The sequence below is a fragment of the Rhamphochromis longiceps genome, linkage group LG7, assembly GCF_057381845.1.
Source record: "Rhamphochromis longiceps isolate RC_006_pf linkage group LG7, R_longiceps_female_GT1.1, whole genome shotgun sequence".
Taxonomy (NCBI): domain Eukaryota; kingdom Metazoa; phylum Chordata; class Actinopteri; order Cichliformes; family Cichlidae; genus Rhamphochromis; species Rhamphochromis longiceps.
The window spans coordinates 34,093,939-34,115,025 of NC_140563.1; the positions used below are offsets into that span (position 1 = coordinate 34,093,939).

The 21,087-nt window shown below is 39.9% G+C and overlaps 2 protein-coding genes across 5 annotated transcripts; one reads left to right on the forward strand and one right to left on the reverse strand.

Moving 5' to 3' along the window:
* Positions 1–6,534: 6,534 nt before the first annotated feature.
* On the reverse strand, positions 6,535–8,047 carry htr1ab (5-hydroxytryptamine (serotonin) receptor 1A b). Its single transcript, XM_085411200.1, has one exon. It carries the CDS (start codon positions 7,931–7,933, stop codon positions 6,683–6,685), a length of 1,251 nt encoding a protein of 416 aa, XP_085267326.1. The 5' UTR covers positions 7,934–8,047; the 3' UTR covers positions 6,535–6,682.
* Positions 8,048–11,536: 3,489 nt separating this feature from the next.
* On the forward strand, positions 11,537–20,775 carry LOC146665714 (E3 ubiquitin-protein ligase RNF180-like). 4 transcript variants are annotated; one of them, XM_085413455.1, is made up of 8 exons: positions 11,537–11,623; positions 14,064–14,126; positions 14,723–14,815; positions 15,252–15,347; positions 15,503–16,135; positions 17,907–18,153; positions 18,248–18,346; positions 19,985–20,775. In XM_085413455.1, exons 3-8 carry the CDS (start codon positions 14,723–14,725, stop codon positions 20,170–20,172), a joined length of 1,356 nt encoding a protein of 451 aa, XP_085269581.1. In that variant the 5' UTR covers positions 11,537–11,623; positions 14,064–14,126; the 3' UTR covers positions 20,173–20,775. The 4 variants fall into 4 exon arrangements, with proteins under 4 accessions (XP_085269581.1, XP_085269582.1, XP_085269583.1 ...); XM_085413457.1 differs by having other exon boundaries at positions 11,548–11,623; positions 14,663–14,815; XM_085413456.1 differs by lacking the exon at positions 14,064–14,126.
* The last annotated feature ends 312 nt before the right edge of the window (positions 20,776–21,087 follow it).

Genomic DNA, 21,087 nt, shown 5'->3' on the forward strand with positions numbered 1-21,087 from the left:
GACTTATTCTAATCATATCTTATGTGTGTGTAAGCGTGTTTGCATTTAGCCCTCTGCACTCAAAGTCAATACCTACAATATATCAGTCCGGACAATCACGCCGAACGAAGCTTCTGACCTTCAAAAGACCAAGTGCCAACTCATTATAAGCACATTTGCAAGGTGTGTCTGAAAATTATTGAAACCCCTCTTTTTAACAAAAGACAAAGAAATTAACAAATCTTCTAAGCGCTATTCAGTTCATTTCAATGAGTAATGATTAAACATGAAAGTGATAGTTTATGCTTTTTCACTGATTCTCTAAAAGGTCCGTCTTCTTGGACCGCTATTAGCTTAAGCTTTACCATTCCTAAGGTATTAAAGACACAAATGAAGTTATAAAATGTTCAAATAATCCTGGTTTGATGTTAAAGCTCAACTTCCCCCCCTTTTTTGACACATTCCAATGTGTCAAATCAACGGAGCTAGAACATTCAAAAAAAGTTAGGCAGCTACAAAGTTTCCCAGACTCTTAAGGTGATCCGCGTGTAACGTTCTGACTCAGGTATTTAATATTTTAATAAATGTCGTTTAATTAACTGCCACTATTTAAACTAACCTTAAAGACATAATTGAAGAAAAGATCACAAAGAATAACATGATATCAGTGTTTTGTAAGCGCGTGCGGCCTTCTATGCTCGAAGCCTTTCCCCTCAATAGATCAGTCAGACATTCGCGCTGACTGTAGCTTTTAACCCTTATTAACTTGAGCACAACTCCACAATGAGCAACAAGTTGCAATATGTATGAAAATGATCATGGTTACACCTGCAATGAAAAATTATATCATTATCCTAACACCTGTAAATAGAAGATTCATCAGAGGTTATAACAATCACAGGAACACAGATGTTAGTATAAGGTCAAAAGCTTCAATAAATGATCATCGATGCAATGTTTGTTGCATGATTCTCATACAATAATAATGCTGACATTGAAAATAACAGTATAACACCCCCTTTTGTCCCGTTTCACTTGACACCTAAACGTTTATAAATGCCTCTTTTATTCTTGATTTTATTTCCCCCTTTTCTCCCCTTACTGACCACAGCAGGGGGATCTTAGTTTTGAATCAGCCATGAATCCAGCTCACCTGATTCATCAGTGAGCTCCACCATCACTGGCGTCTGACAGGGTGGTGCTGCATACTCTTCCTTTAATGTCACTATTTTCAACCTGTTAATTAGAGTGTTTAAACCTGAAGTCGACTACGTCCACAACAAGTCAATACAGCTGTAAATGTGGCCAATTATCAATCTATTACCAATCAATAACAACAGATAACTTCTATTTTATGCATGCTTTTAATCAACCACTCACCCAGAGGATCTCCAATCCCAGGAAATTCCTTCTCCTCCTTTAATGAGTCTGTCCTCCTTCCATGCCCTGGTAACTGGTCCATCCAGAGCCATATGATCTCAAATATACATACAACAAGCCAAACCACACCTTGGTCACACCAACCCTCCTCCGCCCCGAAGATGTCCAATGCCATCCTAGTATGGACTGTCAAAAGTGGCTTTAACGCTGACTGTCCTGACAATCCATTTTATAACGTTTCCTGGTCAGATTTGCCAATCTCTGCACCAGGGTTTTAAACGTTTCGCCATTTTCATTAGGTTTTATTTTTTATTTAGTTTCGACTCCAGATTTTCAATTTTTTGCCAGTTGTAATTAGTTTTTACCAATTCTTTGCTAGTTTAGTCTAGTTTTTATTTTCTGAAAATCCTTAGTTTCAGTTTAATTTTATTTGTGTTTTACAAAAATTAAGTGTAACAAAATCCCAGTTCCATCATATCAATCATGCTCTTCTGGTTATCCTTGGGTATTGAGACTATTAACTCTTGCCGCACCGAGTGGTCCTAATTTTGGTTGAAGTGAATTGATAAACTTTTGAAGGCGATTGTTTCACACCTTTATTTAGATGTCCCAGTCCTGTTATCTCGGGATACATCACGCTGCCTTATCTGGGGTTAGCTGTTTTCTGGGGATGCGAGTTAAGTGGGGGAGCTCTTCAAGGAGGGGGAGTGTGCTCCCCCTGATGAGGTCTTCTAGGTAAGCTAGGTTAACCTTCTTGTGTGAGCTTTTCAAGTGCACTTTAAGGTTTGTGGGATTTTTCGTGTCATAAATGTCCCTCATGACCCCCTGATGACCCAGTAATTCATTTTTTGCGCACTGTAGTACACATTTAGTTTTTGCTTGTAGCTCTCCTACTCTACTTGCCACTCCTCTAAGTCCTGATGTTTCTTAGAGAGGACAACAGTACCTTTAACCTTATATCACATGCGTGGGGGTGTGGCCTTGCCAATTGTTTTTCCCACCTTTTCAAAATGGCTGGCGTGCCCACAAGCACATTTTATGGAAGAGAGAAAGGTAAGCTTGATATTTACATTTAAAATGTTTTGTTAAACTCAGATTCTTATTTTATTCAAAAAATAAACATCTAGTAAATAATTTCAGGGGTCTTTAAGAATTAGGCTCATTTACTTTCACAGGGAACATGACTAATTTATTAATGTGTGCTCTACACATTGGGACTTTATATTTATATTTATTTCACTTTTTCCTAATACCCAACTTTTTACAAAGGCAGAGAGAATTCTTAACAGAATTATTAAGGGAGATTCAAACATAGATTTTTCAAAATATGAGAGGGTCAGGACCCACTAAAAGCCACACAAAGATTATCGAGATGCAGTGGCAGATGTAATAGAGAAAGACACAGGGCCACCTGAAATCTGTCGTCCTATCTGGTGCAAAACCAACATGTAGTAGAATCTGGAATTTTGATTTTGAGTTAAAAATAAAATATGGGTAAAATGCAGAAATCTTTTCCAGTAAAGTAAAAAATAAGAGTCGCAATTATAGTTGAATCCATAACACCTAATTGTTTCTACAAGATCACGTCGTTGCTGAAAGTTATCAATGATCTCAATGTGTGAAAGGAACTCACAGTATCTGGAGTTTAAGCTCCTCTTGGCTGAGAAACCAGGGACAAACATGTGAACAAGACCTGAATAATACCAGTAATGAAGACTTCTCTCCAAAGATCAATAAAAGGAAGCCCCAATCTGATGAGAGTCTAGCAAAATATGGTTCACTCCACTTGCCTGAAATGGTTAGCAGTCCAAGGCATTTCAGTTGTAGAATGATTGGGTGCAACAATGAAACAGATGTGAGATGAGGGAAGTGCCAAATGTTCCTTTGTGTCTCCAAATAAAATCAGTACTTCCTCAGATATCCTAAATAAATTGACTTTTGTGAAATAGAAAGTTCAGTGCCATCACTTATTCCTAAACCAATAGTTTACAGCTAGTGAAGTGTCAGTGACTTCTGGGTTGGTCCCTGATCTTCATCTTATGAGATTGTTATTTTAATAACACTTGATTTATTTAAAAGAAAAAAGAAAAAAAAAACATTAGATTATTAGGGTTAGGAAGAGAGGTGGTTGAAAAGGGGGAAATAAAATCAAGAGTTGTTGTGGGCTGGTCTGAGTGTTTCAGAAACTGCTGATCTGCTGGGATTTTCCTTCACATTTACCTGTAGGGTTTTTAGAGAATGGTCCAAAAAACAGAAAATATCTAATGAGCGGCCATTCTCTGGGTAAAAAGCTTTTTTGGTGACAGGGGAGAACGGCCAGACTGCTTCAAGCAAATAAGAAGGCAAGAGTAACTCAAACAACCACTCATTACAACCAGAGTATGCAGAAGATCGTCTCTGATTGTACAACACATCAAACCGTGAAGCACATGGGCTACAGAGGCAGAAGACCACACCAGGCACCACTCCGATCAGCTAAAATAATGAACAATAGATGATCTGAAAAAAAAAAAAAAACCATTGTCTGGACTAAGTCTGTATTTCTGCTGTGGCGTTCACGTTGTTGAGTCACAATTTGGTGTAAAAAACACAAAAGTGTGGGTCCCTTGCATCGTGTAGCACCAGTTTAGGCTGGTGTTGCACTGTTTAAATGCCACAGCTTGGTGTTGTTTCTGACCATCTCGATGTCTTCATGACCATACCCATCTCCTGGAGTCTACTTCCTGCAGGATAACACACCATGTCACAGAGGTCAAATCATCTCAAACTGGTTTCTTGAACATGACAATGAGTTCAGTGAAGCAGTTTGAAATGGCCTCCACAGCCAAAACATCTCAATCAAACAGAGCAACAGGAGATTCAGGATGTGCAGCCACATAAAATCTATCATGTCAATATGAATCAAACTCACTGAAGAATGTTTCCAGCACCTCATTGAACTGCAACGAAGAATTGTCTGTGGGTGTATATGTGGCTCTGTTATTGTCTGAGGTTTATAGAGAAAAAACAGTTAAGTTCAAATAAAAGTTAAATAGGATTTAAAGCATCTTCAATTTCTATTCTTGAGCTCTTACCTCTTTTCATTTTCTATTAAACTGAACTTCTTCTTTAGTGTCATTTTTTTTTTAATTTTCAGAGTTTGTTCATTCTGAGTAATTGCTTTCATTATATTGAAATAAGCCACTTTTCATGTTTTAGCTGCCGTAATTATGATTTCCCAACTTCTAGAAATAATAATTTCTTTTTTATTTGTTTTGGGGTTTTTTGTTCAGATATGAGGAAGATTTCTGGAACTCTTATTGCTAGAAGACCACTTTTCAGCACCAGCCAATAAATAAATAAAATAAAATAATACACCTGCTTATTGTGTGAGGCAGCAGGCAGCTGTGGGTCCCTCATACACACCTCCGTGTTCCTGTGTCGCAACAGGCCTTTGATCAGGTAATTGCCCCTCGGCCCCGGAGTTTGCATCCCCCATATGTCTCTATGGCGACCACCTCTTCAGCATCCATCTGCAAGCCGCCTTCACACCCCTTTTAAGATGAACTTATATGTTACGAAGCCACAAGTGAAGTAGCACCGTTTCCACTTAAGCTGCAACCTATTTGTGAAATCTCACATATGATGAATGGTGTGTGTTTATTTTTTGTCCCCTCTTTCCATGGGTTTGTCCATATATCCGGCACATGCAAAAAGCTCCCACACACACACACCTCAGTGGAATGGTGAAATACATTTTTTCAGACTGCAATAAGGAAGCGTTTGTTTCACTCTGAACACTGATGTAACACCCATACATGCATGACACGACATGATCAGAATGCAGGTGGCGCTCATAAGGAACCATCTCAGGACTCAGGAGTGTCTGTGTGAAGATGCTGTGCGGAGGGTGACATGCTTCAAATGCAAGGGATTAGATCCTGTAAGGAAGTGAGGTGCTTTTTTGACAGATTTAAATGCACAGCTGCCCCTTTAAATTTAAGATCACTTTCCTCTTTAATGCCTGCAAGATCACATTTCAGTTTAATTCATTCCTGCTCTTGTAGAAAGAAATTCTCTAATTAGAGACACTCTTTCATCCATTTAAATATTCTCATTATATTTAGCATTAATTTATGGCCACATTTCCCAGAAATTCAGTTTCATCTAAATAATTTCCTCTGGGATTGATGTTAATACAGTATTCTGATTCTGATTTAAGATTTTTTTTTTAATTTAATAAACACCAAAATGGCATGACTCTGTAATGAGTCGGCCTCCAACAGGTCAGCAGTGGATGGAGAGGTAATTTAGTCATATTCAGACAGATGGATTTAAAAAAAAAATCCACATGTGGAAGCTGCACAGTCACATCCTTAACTGTTGACGCTTCTGCTGGGAAAAGTGTCTCGTTATGCACCTTGCTTGAGGGCACTGCAGTAGATATTTAATGCCATCATTTGCATGCGCATGCATGGTAGTTTATAGAAGCTGGGTGACGGGTTATCACCAGAGACAATGACAATCCTTCAGAAGTTGAAGGTTATGTTATTGTGACTAAATCCCTTTCTGTTTTGCTAATTGCCACATTATTGTATCCATTATTATTGTATCCATTATTACTGCATCCATTATTAACGTATGTAATTACTTATGGTGTAGCAGAGCGACATCATAGATACATGTCATTGTCTATAATTTAATGTCCAAAAAATTGTCGTCTTAGTTTTTTTTTTTAATTTATTTTACTGTTTTTTTTTTATTCAATTAACAGACCCCACAAAATGCTTCATATTCTTCTTCTTTCTTATTTTTTATACAGTAACATATTACAACAACCATCGCCTCAATGTTGTAATGTAAACCATCGGATTAAAATAACCCTAAAATTTCGACTGGCACCTGAGGAAAGCATCAAATTTCTAAAAGAAACACTATATTATTGATTTTTTGCCTAGTTAAAATGTTATTTTTTAATTTTAAATATTCACAGCTTAGCTACTGGAAACGTGGATTCACAGTTTCAATTCAATAAATTCTTCCTGGCGCAGAATTTAAAAGTGTTAAAATAATGACTTCAGGGGGAAAAGTATTAAAAAGTTGTTTTTTTTATTGGACATCAAAGAACAGGATGAGCAACACGGAGCTTGAATCAAACGATCACAGCTTTATCTATGCATAGGCTATAGACATCTCTGGAGATATTTAACGATGGTGATGAGCGGCAATAATCATTGTGAGCCCTCAGTTCTTGTTTGAGAACAATCTGTTCGCAGGCTGTTGGTCTCTTTTTCACCTGGATGTCTCCAGATCAGCCCTCAGTGACCCGGTGAGTCTTGAACCATCACGGTCTGCAAAAGTGACACTTGATGATTTTCTTGAAAGCGCTCTGAAAATCTTTGTTGAAGTACGCGTAAATGATGGGGTTCAGTAAAGAGTTGGAGTAGCCCAGCCAGTTAATGACATCCTCTAGCCAGCGGGGCATGTAGCACGACTCCTGGCAGAAAGGCATGACCAGGGCGACGATGAAGAAAGGCAGCCAGCAGAGGATGAAGGTGCCCATGATGATGCCCAAAGTCTTCACCGTTTTGCGCTCCCGTGCCAGCGCGATCTTCCTCTTCGCCTCCGTCGCTTTCTCATGCCTGCTCTCGAAGAGCGGCACGGAGCTCGGGGTGTTGGGCAGCGGCAGGTTGCCTTTGGAGTTGCTGTGAACTTCGATGATCTCCAGAGACTCGCCGTCTTCGGCGTGTCTCACCGCGCCGTTGACACTCGGCAGCGGCCGGGGCTCCACGCTTCTTTTCCAGCTCTTGCCCTGTGCATCTCCTTGGATCTTTTTATGGAAGAGCGCGGGAGAGAGCGCCAGGCAGGAGTCGGACACTTTCTTTTTCTCCGTTTTACGCACCGTCCTCCTGATGCGGAACCGGGCAGCTTTGAATATCCGCCCGTATAAAACCAGCATCAGAGTTAGCGGGATGTAAAAAGCCCCGAAAGTGGAGTATATTGTGTACCAGGGGTCTTGCCTTATCTTACACTGCTTGGGGTTCGCCCTGTCCTCTGCCATGCTGCTGGGCTGGGAGCGCATGATCAGCATAGGCGGCACGGAGATGGAGAACCCCACTAGCCAAGTGACGCTGATGAGGACCGCGGCTCTCCTCGGGGTCCTCTTCTTCATATAGTCTATGGGCTCGGTTATGGCCCAGTATCTGTCCAGAGCGATGGCGCACAGGTGCAGGATGGACGACGTGCAGCATAGCACATCCAGAGAGATGAAGATGTCGCACGGAATCTGCCCGAGAGTCCACCGATTCAAAACCTGGTAGAGCGCCGCCATGGGCAGCACCAGCACCGACACCATCAGGTCCGTGACGGCAAGAGAGCCGATCAGATAGTTGGCGACATTCTGGAGAGAGCGCTCCAGCGCGATTGCTGCAACCACGCACGCGTTCCCAAATATTGCGCACAGGATGAGCGCGCCGAGCAGGAAGGATGTGACCACTTGGTAGCTGAGTTTCACCTCCTCGTCTTCTGGTTTTGGGGCTTTGTTTGAAGAGTTGTCGAGTTGAAGCCAGGCGGTCGTGTTGTTTGTGCCCTCCATCGTTGGGCCACTTCGATGCGACTGGAGAGGTTCTACTCTGCAGAGCGCATGGCACGGGAACACCGTGAAGAGCGCATAGCGGTCAGCTGGTCTGCCGAGAAGTGCAGAGAGGCTGTAAACTGCGAGTGTTGGCTGCTGACGGAGAATGATGCTGCGGTTTTATACCGGTGATGGAAAATGCGTCATTTCTGTGTGAGGCTGTAACAGAGGCATGGTTATGTCTGTTTAGTCCACAGCTCAGGCAGTGAAGATGTAGGAGCTGTGAAAAAAACACAGTAGTTTCCTTCTACTCCGTGGTCTCCAGACTGCAAGTGGATTAAGATTTATTTATTTATTTATTTATGTAAATTTTATTGAAAAAAGTGGATTTGCTCATTTTTGAATGGCCTAAAATTAAAATCATTTTTTAATTTAAAACTATTTCAGTTATTGTTTCAACTCAATATGAGTTGATATGAAATATGTTTTTCTTCCCGTGTATTTCATTTGTGGCAGTCGTCTGCTTTCAGCACCACGATCAGCGCAGTGCAGTCAATCTGAGATGTCACACTGCCACCCGGCGTTGATTCACTGTCACAACACATAAACAATTATTACATTTTTTTTATCTTAAGCTTCAAACGCCTTCAAAGTAAAATAAAATAAAATAATTAAAAAGTTTGGCCATTGTGCCAGATTGTTGTATTATTATGACACTGTATTATTTTCATTCAGTTGTTCAATGTTAAAAACCAAAAAACGTCAAGAACAATATAAAAAGTACTGCTTTGCTGCACCTCCGAGTAAACGAGCTTTAATGAGAGCCTAAAATCTTTGAGTAATTCCATATTGTTTCCTCTATTTGATTTGGAAAAAATTATGCCATCAATTTAAATAAATATTTAAAAGTAATGAAAGTTTAGCTGGATCTGTGACAGACATAAACATTGGCCAACCAAACAACTTTAACAGGGGGGCATTTTCCCTACATCACTTTTCTGTTCCATTAAAGGCAAAATTAACTTTTATCTTAAGTATCTTTTATGTGTGCTGTTGCACTTACACACTTTGTCCACAAATCAGAGGTTATAAACTCAGATGCACAACTGCAAAATTACATGCAAAACTGGAGTGCAGGATGAGTTCCTGTATAATTAATAAACTCATACATTGTGTCATCTGTGTCACATGTTACATAATGTCAAGTATAAACAAGGATAAACATCCTGCTTTAAATCATAAATGGCCTGCATTAGTATACAACCATTTGCACTCACTGGCCATTTTATTAGGAATACACATGGCAGGAACTTGATGCTTTTACCCATGCAGACATGGTCAAGGTGACCACCTGAAGGTCAAACTGAGCATCAGAATGGGCAATAAATGCAATTTAAGTAACTGTGAAATGTGGAAAGGGTGTTTCTTGATCTGGTTGGTTTTGAGTATTGTAGGTTTATGATTCTTTTGGGGTTTGAATATTGATTTATGGTAAAGCTTTCTATCATTTTTTCTTTTGAGTTTGTTATTATTGCTTCTTGCTTTTTAATTTCTTTTTTATGCTTCTAGTTCTTTGTTTGTCGCTTGATGATGTTAGGTCTCTTTCATGCCCATTCTGTCCAAGCCTCATCTTTGTGTTTTGTCCTTATTTTTTTCTCAGGTGAAGTCAGCTTTTTCTTCATGTTTACCTTTCTGTCCTTGTGTCAGGTTTTGTGGTTTGAGTCCGTGTCTCAGTGTTAGCTTCTGTTTAATTTTGATAATCTCTTGTGTTTTGTATTAAGTTCTTCTTCCCTTGTCTATTCTTCTGTGATTAGCATCAGCTGTGCTCCGACCTGTTTCCTCTTCCTTCATTACCTGGTGTGTAGTGTGTGAATCTGTCCTTTCTTATGTTCTCCCTCTATGTTGTATCCCTCTGTTCCCTGTATTTTTAAGTTTTCCATGTGTTTTGCACCAGCCTTGCTCCATGTATGCTTTGTTCTTAAGCTGAGTTTAAGTTACTCTCCCAAGTTAGTCTCCCAAGTCCTGTGTTTCGGTCTTTACCTGTCACATAGCATTTCATTACAGTTAGCGCCAGATGAGTATTTCAGAAACTGGTGATCTACTGGAATTTTCCTGCAAAACCATGTCTAGGGTTTATAGGGTATGGTTCAAAAGAGAAAATGCTTTGTTGATGCCAGAAATCAGAGAAGAATGGCCAGACTGCTTCAAGCTGATACGACAGTAACTCATGTAACCACTGTATGCAGAAGAGAATTTCTGAATCCAATCAAAGCTTGAAGCGGATGGTCTACATCAGCAGAACACCAGCCAGCTAAGGACAGGAAAGTGAGGTTTCAAAACTGGAAAATGCAAGACTGGAAAAACATCACCTGCTCTGTTAAGTCTTCTGCTGAGACATTCACAGGGTAGGTCAGAATTTTGCATCAACAACATGAAAGCATGGATCCATGCTGCCTTCTATTAAAGCTCTGGGCTGGTGGTGACTTATTTTCTTAGCATACTTTGAGCACTTCTAAAGGACAAAGAGGGTAGCATACTGTGGAAAGGAGAGAAATTTTCTCAATGTGCAAACGTGGATTAATGAAGTCACCACACACGAGAACACCTGGAGTCACAGACAAGAGCAGAAATTCACCGCACTGCAGTTTTTTTAAGTCAAAAAAGGAAACTAGTATTTCTCAAAATCTGACTTTTATAGTTTGTATCCTCAGTCACACTCTTTCCCTCCATTGCTGCTGCAGGACTAAGCTTGATCTTTGTGTGCGCTGCAGCGTGAGCGTTTAAGTCTGTCATTACAAAACTAAGAATCTCTATGTTTTACTCATAGATGTAAAAACATATCAGTAGATTTCATCTGAGGGGACACAATGACCTTACTGGACTCCCAAGGCCAACCCATAAAAGTAACATAACACTGTGTTTAGCTGTTAAACAAAATCAGTTTTATTTTGTGATTTACAAATGAAATTGTTAAAGAATAAATTAACATCCCGCAAGTCTGGTGACTGCTTATTCCTCAGGCTCAGAGTTAAATATAGTTTGGTATTTTCGAATTATTTGTTGTTGTTATTTTAATTGATCTATTTAAAATTTAGTTCAATTCCATTTTAGTTTTTGTTTGACAATGTTGGGTTTTTAGTTTAGTATTTGTTAGTTTCTGTCTTTCCAATTATTGCTGTGTGCAATGACGTGTCATAGTTAAGATTAGTACAGGTATTATTAGAATAACAAATTGTTTGAACGTGTGTCATACTATTATAAACATCCAGAGTCTCAGTAAACTTGTCTTTCAGTGACTCATCAGGCAACTTGTAATGTTTTTTAACCAAACTAAAAATTACTTAAAGATCTGTCCTCTATATTTTCATTTTATTTTAGTTTACAAGTTCTCTTTTTTTTTTTTATTCAAGTCCAGATTTTATTTGTGTTTAACGAAAATTGTACTGATCTGTACAATGTAGCTTGCCGTCACCAGTGTGTGTTTGTGAATGGGTGAATGACTGAATGTAGTGTAAAGCGCTTTGGGGTCCTCAGGGACTAAGTAAAGCGCTATACAAATTCAACTCCATTTACCATGAAGTTGAAGCGACAGCAGCGGCCTTTACGGTCCTTTTTGGCCCATTAGACGTCACCGAGCTATTTAAACTCAAGAGAAATATTTTGTTTTCTTAGCGTAGCCGTGTTTACCTAGCAAATACGTCTGTCTTAAAGGTAAGCTTATTTTATTTTTATAGTTGTCGAAATGTTCTTCGTTGTATTTGGACCGTAGCCGTTGTCGTTTAATAGGGCTCAGTAGCTAACTAGCGACTCATTTTATTGTTTTACTTGAATTGTGTTTTTCTTATTTCATCGAAACCGTTAACTTTAAACTATGCACGTTAAGCGAAAACCCGTAATTTTGCCCTCGTAGTTTAAACATCGATAGTGAGAAGTTTGGTTGTCCCAGGCTGATGTGTGTGTTGTGCACGCCAGCGTGCCTGTAGAGTGTCCTTTATTATTTTAGTGACTATTTAGATTCTTTGGAGCCGCAAAACACCTGTGAGCGTTAAAAAAATAACGTTAAATAAGAAATACTTACTACCACTAAAGTTTGCAAATTGCTGTGGTACAGCATCCAAAACATGAAAAGGCCACATGGCTCAACATAGCAAACATTATAACAGAACTACATAAAATAAAAAATACAATAAAGCTAATTTATACAAGAGCTTAAAAAACCCCTCTAAAGACACATTAAGGAGTTAAATCTAGAATAACTAGCACGTATAGTGCTATGAGGCGGTAACGATACTTTCTGTACAGGGAGTGCAGAATTATTAGGCAAATGAGTGTTTTGTCCACATCATCCTCTTCATGCATGTTGTCTTACTCCAAGCTGTATAGGCTCGAAAGCCTACTACCAATTAAGCATATTAGGTGATGTGCATCTCTGTAATGAGAAGGGGTGTGGCCTAATGACATCAACACCCTATATCAGGTGTGCATAATTATTAGGCAACGTCCTTTCCTTTGGCAAAATGGGTCAAAAGAAGGACTTGACAGGCTCAGAAAAGTCAAAAATAGTGAGATATCTTGCAGAGGGATGCAGCAGTCTCAAAATTGCAAAGCTTCTGAAGCGTGATCATCAAACAATCAAGCGTTTCATTCAAAATAGTCAACAGGGTCGCAATAAGCGTGTGGAAAAACCAAGGCGCAAAATAACTGCCCATGAACTGAGAAAAGTCAAGCGTGCAGCTGCCAAGATGCCACTTGCCACCAGTTTGGCCATATTTCAGAGCTGCAACATCACTGGAGTGCCCAAAAGCACAAGGTGTGCAATACTCAGAGACATGGCCAAGGTAAGAAAGGCTGAAAGACGACCACCACTGAACAAGACACACAAGCTGAAACGTCAAGACTGGGCCAAGAAATATCTCAAGACTGATTTTTCTAAGGTTTTATGGACTGATGAAATGAGAGTGAGTCTTGATGGGCCAGATGGATGGGCCCGTGGCTGGATTGGTAAAGGGCAGAGAGCTCCAGTCCGACTCAGACGCCAGCAAGGTGGAGGTGGAGTACTGGTTTGGGCTGGTATCATCAAAGAGGAGCTTGTGGGGCCTTTTCGGGTTGAGGATGGAGTCAAGCTCAACTCCCAGTCCTACTGCCAGTTTCTGGAAGACACCTTCTTCAAGCAGTGGTACAGGAAGAAGTCTGCATCCTTCAAGAAAAACATGATTTTCATGCAGGACAATGCTCCATCACACGCGTCCAAGTACTCCACAGCGTGGCTGGCAAGAAAGGGTATAAAAGAAGAAAAACTAATGACATGGCCTCCTTGTTCACCTGATCTGAACCCCATTGAGAACCTGTGGTCCATCATCAAATGTGAGATTTACAAGGAGGGAAAACAGTACACCTCTCTGAACAGTGTCTGGGAGGCTGTGGTTGCTGCTGCACGCAATGTTGATGGTGAACAGATCAAAACACTGACAGAATCCATGGATGGCAGGCTTTTGAGTGTCCTTGCAAAGAAAGGTGGCTATATTGGTCGCTGATTTGTTTTTGTTTTGTTTTTGAATGTCAGAAATGTATATTTGTGAATGTGGAGATGTTATATTGGTTTCACTGGTAAAAATAAATAATTGAAATGGGTATATATTTGTTTTTTGTTAAGTTGCCTAATAATTATGCACAGTAATAGTCACCTGCACACAGATATTCCCCTAAAATAGCTAAAACTAAAAACTACTTCCAAAAACATTCAGCTTTGCTATTAATGAGTTTTTTGGGTTCATTGAGAACATGGTTGTTGTTCAATAATAAAATTATTCCTCAAAAATACAACTTGCCTAATAATTCTGCACTCCCTGTAGTGTTCATCTCCAGTAGGTGGTGTAGAGGGTTATCAGATCAATAGCTCACCTTTTGATCACCTCTTTGTCAGCTGATGAAAGAATCCATGTAATCTGTTGAGAATAGATTCCTTAATGTACATCAAAGTTAAAGAGAACATAGTTGTGATTGCTTGCAATGGTAATAAAAGGATTGTGCAAAACATGGAAACATCTCAGCGTGATCTCTACCAGGACCAAAAGAATCTCAGAGACCGATGTTGTCTCACCAAATCCATGTGACAATAAGTGTTTTGATTTTTGAAACATCTCATGTCCAGGATTCATCACATTGCTTCTCAGTGCTCAGATTAACGTCCCTGTCAATCCAAAAAGTCCTGAAGGTGAGTGAAGTCGCACTTTAGTTAACTGTAAAACCCTTGTTCATCCAAATGCTTAACAATCCTTCTGATGACTGCTGTAACACCTCCAGCACCTTCCAGGATTACAGGCCTAGCTTTAAGTGAGTTTAACTTTGCACCTTAAATACTAAACAGTAATATCCACGTATTTGCTGCAAACTATAAATTTATTTTTTTATCATCAAAATAAACAGCTGTGGACCACATGGAGCCTATATCTATTTGCATGTGTAGGCTACTTCCAAAGGTAGTAGCTTTAAAATGATTTGAGCCACTTCAGATCCTATCTGGATCCACATCATCAAGCGATTGAACTAATTGATTTCCAGCCTCCAACTTCCGACTCAGAAATCAATCTCTGTACATGTGGTTTTCCTAATGCCTCTGGAAGAGAGATGGGAGGAGGACTCTTCAAACAACCAATTGTTTGTATTCACAGCTGATTATTTCAGCTGACAGTTTGAATGTCCAAATATTTTTGTCATTAGTTTTGTTTTTTTTGTCCTTTTATTTGAGAGTCAGGACCAGTGCAGGTGAGTTCATCATTATGCATTGACAGCCTTTGTCACCATGTACAGATGAAGGACCCACTGCAGGAAAATATGCAGAGATCCATGCTGCGCTGCAGGAAGTGTCGGAAAAGCATCATAGACTCAACATGTTTTTTAACGGTAACAGTTTATTTTAAAATCCTAAATGTGTTTTCTTTCATTAACTTCATAGTTTACTTTAGGAGACGTTTTATGGTATTTGATTGGGAAATTAATGTGTGACAGAAGCTAAAACAAAACTCACAAAAAAGCAAATTTGGCCCAGTCTTTTAATGCGGCTTCAGTTCATTGAGGTTTATGGACCAGACCTCAAACTAATAGAGCTCTAGTCCACAGATGTACAGAGGAGTTCATGGTCGACCCAATAACTAAAGGTGCTTAGGTCCCATGGCTGCAAAACAAGCCCAAATCATCACCACCTCCACCACTGGACTGTAGAAAGTCGTGTGAAAACATCCTTTCTCACATGGCACTAACTGGCTATCAGTACCTGAGAAGCTGTTTTTTTTTCATGTAAACCGTCTCGGCTGTCTGTGTGTTTTTTGCTTTGGAGCAGATTCCGTACACAGATGAAGCCTCTGCTGATGTTTGCAGTATTTGGCACCTCGATGTTGACATATTGCCAGAGTGGATTTTGACCTCAGTTCACCAAGTGAGTGTGACCCGTGTGAACAAAGATAATATGTCAACATTTTTATTTAGTTATTTATTTATTTTTTTTAAAGCTGTGTTGACTGTTATTGTTGGAAGAGGAGCAAGAAACTGAAAAAAGTTAATCTTTAAGCTTTGTTCCTTTGGTGTCCCCAGACCCAGTGGACTGCTGGAAAACTCAACTGCCAGAATTGTAGAGCTCGCCTGGGAGGCTTCAACTTCATTAATCGCAGTCAGTGTCCCTGTGGCACTGACGCCTCCATTCACTTCAGCAAAAGCCGCCTGGATTACGACCACAAGCACTCCATCCTGATGGGCCAGCCTTTAAGGTCGAGGCTCAACAGGGGACAGATGGACATTTCTCAGAATCACGAGGAGAGGGCTGAGTTTAGCACGACTACACTGGATAGATTTCAGGATTTTAACTGTGCTGCTACAATGCCCCATGAGAGTCCTATGGAGGCCTCAAATCCACAAACTGATGGGCGAACTCCTGTAGAAAGAGAAAATGCTCGCTGGAAGAGTGTGCCAGCTTTCTGTGGTCGTGATTTTTACCCTGATGTTGTCTCACATCCTGCAAGCGAGCAGCTTCACACAGATGGTGAAGCCTCTTCATCTGTTTCTGAGGGTACCCAGCCGCCTCTGGATCAGCATCTCCTGCTAACAGAGGAGGGTGTTGAGTCTTCTGTAGAGACTGCAGCTCTCTGCGACGAGGTCTCTGATCCTGCTGTGTTTCTCAGAAGGAGATGGATCTCTGACAGTGTCTCTGAGCATGAAGAAGAACCAGTGGTATATTCATTTTTATTTATTTATTTTCTCTCTGTTTGGATTTATTGTAAACTATCTTTAACCTGCCAGACCACGTGATTACGTGTGAGTACAGAGTAGTAGAAGTAATGGTCAAGTGAATTCTCGACTCTGTTACTGACTTTCATCCCAAAACCACACTGAGTATTTCCAGTGTTCAGAATGCATCTGAATTTGGGAGGGGGGGGGCTGAAACCTTGGCAAGGTTATTTCCCATTTTCAGTCTAACTTAGCAGCCAAGAGAGTTTTAAGGCACGGTTAACCTCATTCTCATATAGCAATGTATGCTGTAGCCTACCATAGCTGGTGGGCAGATAACTTCCAAAGTGAGCAGCAAAGTGGTCCAATGGGATTGTCACCTACAGCAAGAAGGTCCTGGGTTCAAATCCAATGACTAGGACCTCTGTGCGAGGTTTGCATGTTTTCCCCATGTCTGCGTGCTCTGGCTTCCTCCCACACTCCATAGTCCAGCATATTGGGTTAAACTGTGATTCTAACTTGGCTGTAAGTGTGAATGTGGTTGTTTTTCTCTCCAATTTAACTCTGTGACAGATTGATGACTCTGTGTTCCCAACCTCTTGCCCCCTGATAGACAGCCCAAACTTGTGGTTAAACTGTCTGCTTGCATACCAGTGGGAAAAAAAATTCACTAGCTGATAGATTCTGTTGTTTGAGCTGCTAAATAAGTGACATGTGTGTTATTGTCTCAGCCTCAAACCTCTGTCGGCTCCCCACCCTCAAACAGCCTTAGCAAAAAAGAGAAGAACCATATGAAGAGTGTGAGACTGAAACAAAGGAGGAGAGAGAGAGATGGCTGCAACACCAGAATGAGAAAGCACTGGTGAGAGAGCAAGGTTCACACTGAGTTAGTGTCAGTATGAAGGATGCAATCAAGTGGCAGCTGCTGTGGCTGAAAAAGGAAGCCAACATGGAAGTGCTGAAAACTGCAGCTTCTCCAATGATTCCTTCATTCTAGCTCAAAAAGCAGGGCAGTCCCCATTATCATGGTAAAATACCCCAAAACATTACAGCATAAAAAATCTGTTTGGCACAGAATGGGGGCTTTGGCCTCTGTGGATAGTTTTCCCTTCATAACAACTCTATTTTAAGACTGAAACTTGAGGCTGTGGCTGCTTTATTTGATGGGGCTGATAGCTCTGCTGGACTTCACCTAAGTGTTTGTATGTTGGTGACTTTTAGATGCATTTTAATAAAATGATCTGATTTGGCTTGCTGTGTATAGATGGAAGACCAAATGCATGAAGGCCGTGCTTCAGTTGTGGTTAGCGAAAATCCAGTGTTTTAGTAGTCTGCTGTTTGGCACTAATCAGCTGAAGTGCGTTTCCCTGTGGTGTGCAAAAGTCTGTGAACTGAAGTGACATGGTAAAGAAGAGTGTGCCAAAATTCCTCCACAATGATGTGAGAGACTGAGTCATACAGAAAATCATTACTTAAAGTTGCTGTTGAAGGTGGTTCTAGATGTTGTTGAATCACGGAGTGTAGTTTTTCATATGACTGCCTGGAGTCCTGTGAAAACCTTCAGACATAACTGTATCCGTAAGTGTAGAAAAACACTATATAAGAACCAGTGCAGTTACCATATGCATGTAATAATGAGCAGGACTTAAATTATTTTAGATACAAGATTCAAAATGTGATCTGGGCAGTTTCTCCTCCAAAGTATGCTTGTAGAAGCGTTTTTTCCCTCCGCCGTTTGGGACCAAAAAATAAAAACTCGGATGTTTATGTCCAGGCTGAACGTGTGAGAGTTTTGCTGCTGGATGATGATGATGAGGAGGAGGAGGAGGAGCACCAGGAGAACAGGGAGAACCTCACCTGTGCTGTCTGTCTGGATGTCTACTTCAGTCCTCACAGAAGTCAGGCCTGTGGTCATGTCTTCTGTGAGCCATGTCTTCGCGCACACGCCATGAACAGTGGAAATGACAAGACCACCTGCCCTCTCTGCCGGGATGTCATCTTATACACCAACTTACAAACTGGTACGTTTGTTAATTCGCTCTTTGTGTTCAGAATAGCAAACATTTTCTGGTGAGGATATGCTCTTTAGTTCGTCCCCTGTTCTGTCTTCTTCAGAGCTCGATCAAAGGGCAAAAACCTTTTTCCCAAAACTTTACAAGGCTCGCAAGTGTGAATTTGAGGCTTCGCCGTGTGCATCATGGCCTCTGCCTGAAGGTGAGAAGCTTTGCTGTTTAGTTTAATTTGTTTTTATTTGACTAGGAAGTGTTTCCAGTGTAATACTGTGACAGAAAAGTCTGGATTATCCCGTTTCTGTGAAGGTTGACAAAAGCAAAAATGCATGAAGTAGTTTTCAATCTCAGCTCACATTGCATCAGGACCTTGGTTCTGAGGAAGCAATAAATGGTATTGCTTTATCGCCTTGCTTTAGTGTCTGTAGGGTATTTTATCTTTACACAGCTGGTTGTAAACTGTTAAAACAATAACTGAAACTGGAGTTAAAATCGATATAGTTAGGTTTGCAAACCAGACAGAGCATTCCTCCACTTAAAAGCTTTTAGTCTCTTATGGTGGATAGATGATTCAATTTTATTTATACAGCACCAAATCACAACATCAGTCACCTCAAGGTGCTTTATATTGTAAAATAGACGCTACAATAATACTGCCTGTGATAACTGTGACACCCAGAGAAAGAAGCATCAGAACTTAAAGTTTTGGAATGGGACCAGTTCTGATTTGACAATAGATATTTATGTCTTTGGGAAATATATAATTTTTAATTCTTTAAATGTAACACACTTATGTACACTTGGGGTTGTGATACATGTATGTATTCACTTGAACCCCTTAGTTGTGTGCCTGAGGTGACCATATTGGAGTTACTCCCTCTTACTCACAAACAAATCCAAGAGAAGATGACATTGTGTGAAACTGAGGAGTGTGTGGAGCAGTCTGAAGCCTGAGCTTCTGGTTTCTCGATCAGGGCATAAAACCATAATTATGTTTGTTTTGAGATCATGATTATTTACCACTATTATGGTCACTTTTTTCCCTTGAGCTTTAATTAAAATTCAAATGAAATATACTCAAAATGTTAATAAATAAATGAACTAAACCTTTCACAGCAGCCTGGCAACGAGTGAATCTGGACTTTCATGGAGAAACAAGAGTAAAAGAAAAGTTTGCTGAAGGGCAAAAGGAGTAAATTATTGAACAGAATGCAGTTCAGTTCACTCATTTTGTTTTAATACTTGTTATAAATCCAAATTAATTACTCGGATAACCTCTATTATTTTTACATGTTCAGACATGTCATGTCTAATGTGAGTATCTAGCACTGGCACAATAATAGAACCTAAAATAAGGAAAAAACCTGAGTCCCATTAAAAAAAAATGTCTGGTTTTCTAACTTGAATTCTTTATGTAGAGCTCCTTATGTTATTGCAGAGCAAAAGTAAAGGAAAGAAACTGATGAGAGATTGAAGGATTTGATGGTTGTGAATAGACTCAGGCAGAATTACCAGATGAAGGTTTCTGGCTGAGGAAATGATGTGTAGTGCGCTTATCTGCCGAATGAATTGAATATTTTCATATGTTTGTTTCATCTAAAAGCTAATCATTGTTTTATAGGTTTAATATTCTTCCACTTTATAAAATTCTGCTCTTATCAAAGGTTTATTTGTATTTGGAGAAATTTTTTTCCCCGTTAAACATGTATCACTTTGTAAAATATAAAATTTGTATTTCTGTTGTTTAAAAGAATAACATTTTGAACCTCGGCACAAATAATGACATTACACACAAATTTTGATTGGTCATTAAATGTGGAACATTTCATCTCTTTCTCATTAGGTATCCGAGACGAAGATTTTCCCGTGCTTCATTTTTACGGAGTGCAATTGGGCCACATTTTGTTAAAGATATTTTTTGTCATGAGCTGCATCCTGTGCTGTGTCCTGGTTCTAGTGTTCCTCTGTTTTATCCTATTCCTCTACTGTTTTAGACCTTATGGTCTAATTGCATCATTTCTTCCAGATTAGGCCTACTGAATCGCATGTCGGATGTTAATAGAGTCCGGGAATACCTCTGAAACAACAGAGGGCATGTGAGACATTTGCAGAAATTGTTGAGAAAAGTTTATAGTATTGAGTGTGATTAGGGTTTAATAACTACCTAATTACTTGAAAAATCTTCAGTCTGATGATTTTTGTCCTGCTAACATAACAAAGCACAGAACTGCAAAACTGAGCTTCTTGTGTCGTGTTCACTAAGGTCACTTGACAGCAATTTGAATTTTGAATGCCATATTTCTTAAATTCAAAGGTGCCAAGCTTTGAGGCATCACCTGAAAACGACCGTATCAGTGTTTTTATTTTTTTCAATCATCTGCTGAAAACTGTTTCATAGGTCTTTAATTTCTGTCCGTCATGTTTCACAACGTATGGATGTGAAAAAAATTGAATGTAAGTACATATCCTTGACTTATGTACACTTTATCCAAACTGTGAAGCACTTTGTGTTTTCAAAAGTGCCATCCAAAGATCTTGCTGCTGTTCCATTTTCTGTATCAAATGTACAGAGACACGCTGCTTCTGTGAAATGTAATCCATACCAGGAGTCTCAATAAAGGTTAGCTGGCTGATTTTTGGTTGAAAATGTGTTCTTATTTATGGTTTTTAACTCATTGGAAAATGCTAAACTATAATAACTGCTCGGTACACCTGTTTTGGGCACTTTCTCTCATTCTTCTCAGAACCTCTCAAGTTTGACGGGGAGCGCTGGTGCACAGCTGTTTTCAGATCAGTCGAGTTAGTCTGGGCCCTGACTGGACCACTTAAAGGCGCTCACAGAGTGGGCCCAAAGCCCCTCCTTTGTCTCTCTTTACCCAGCTAAATCAGCAAACACCTGGTCAGGAGCAGGTTTTAAATTGTGGTTTAAAAATGGCTGAAGCACCA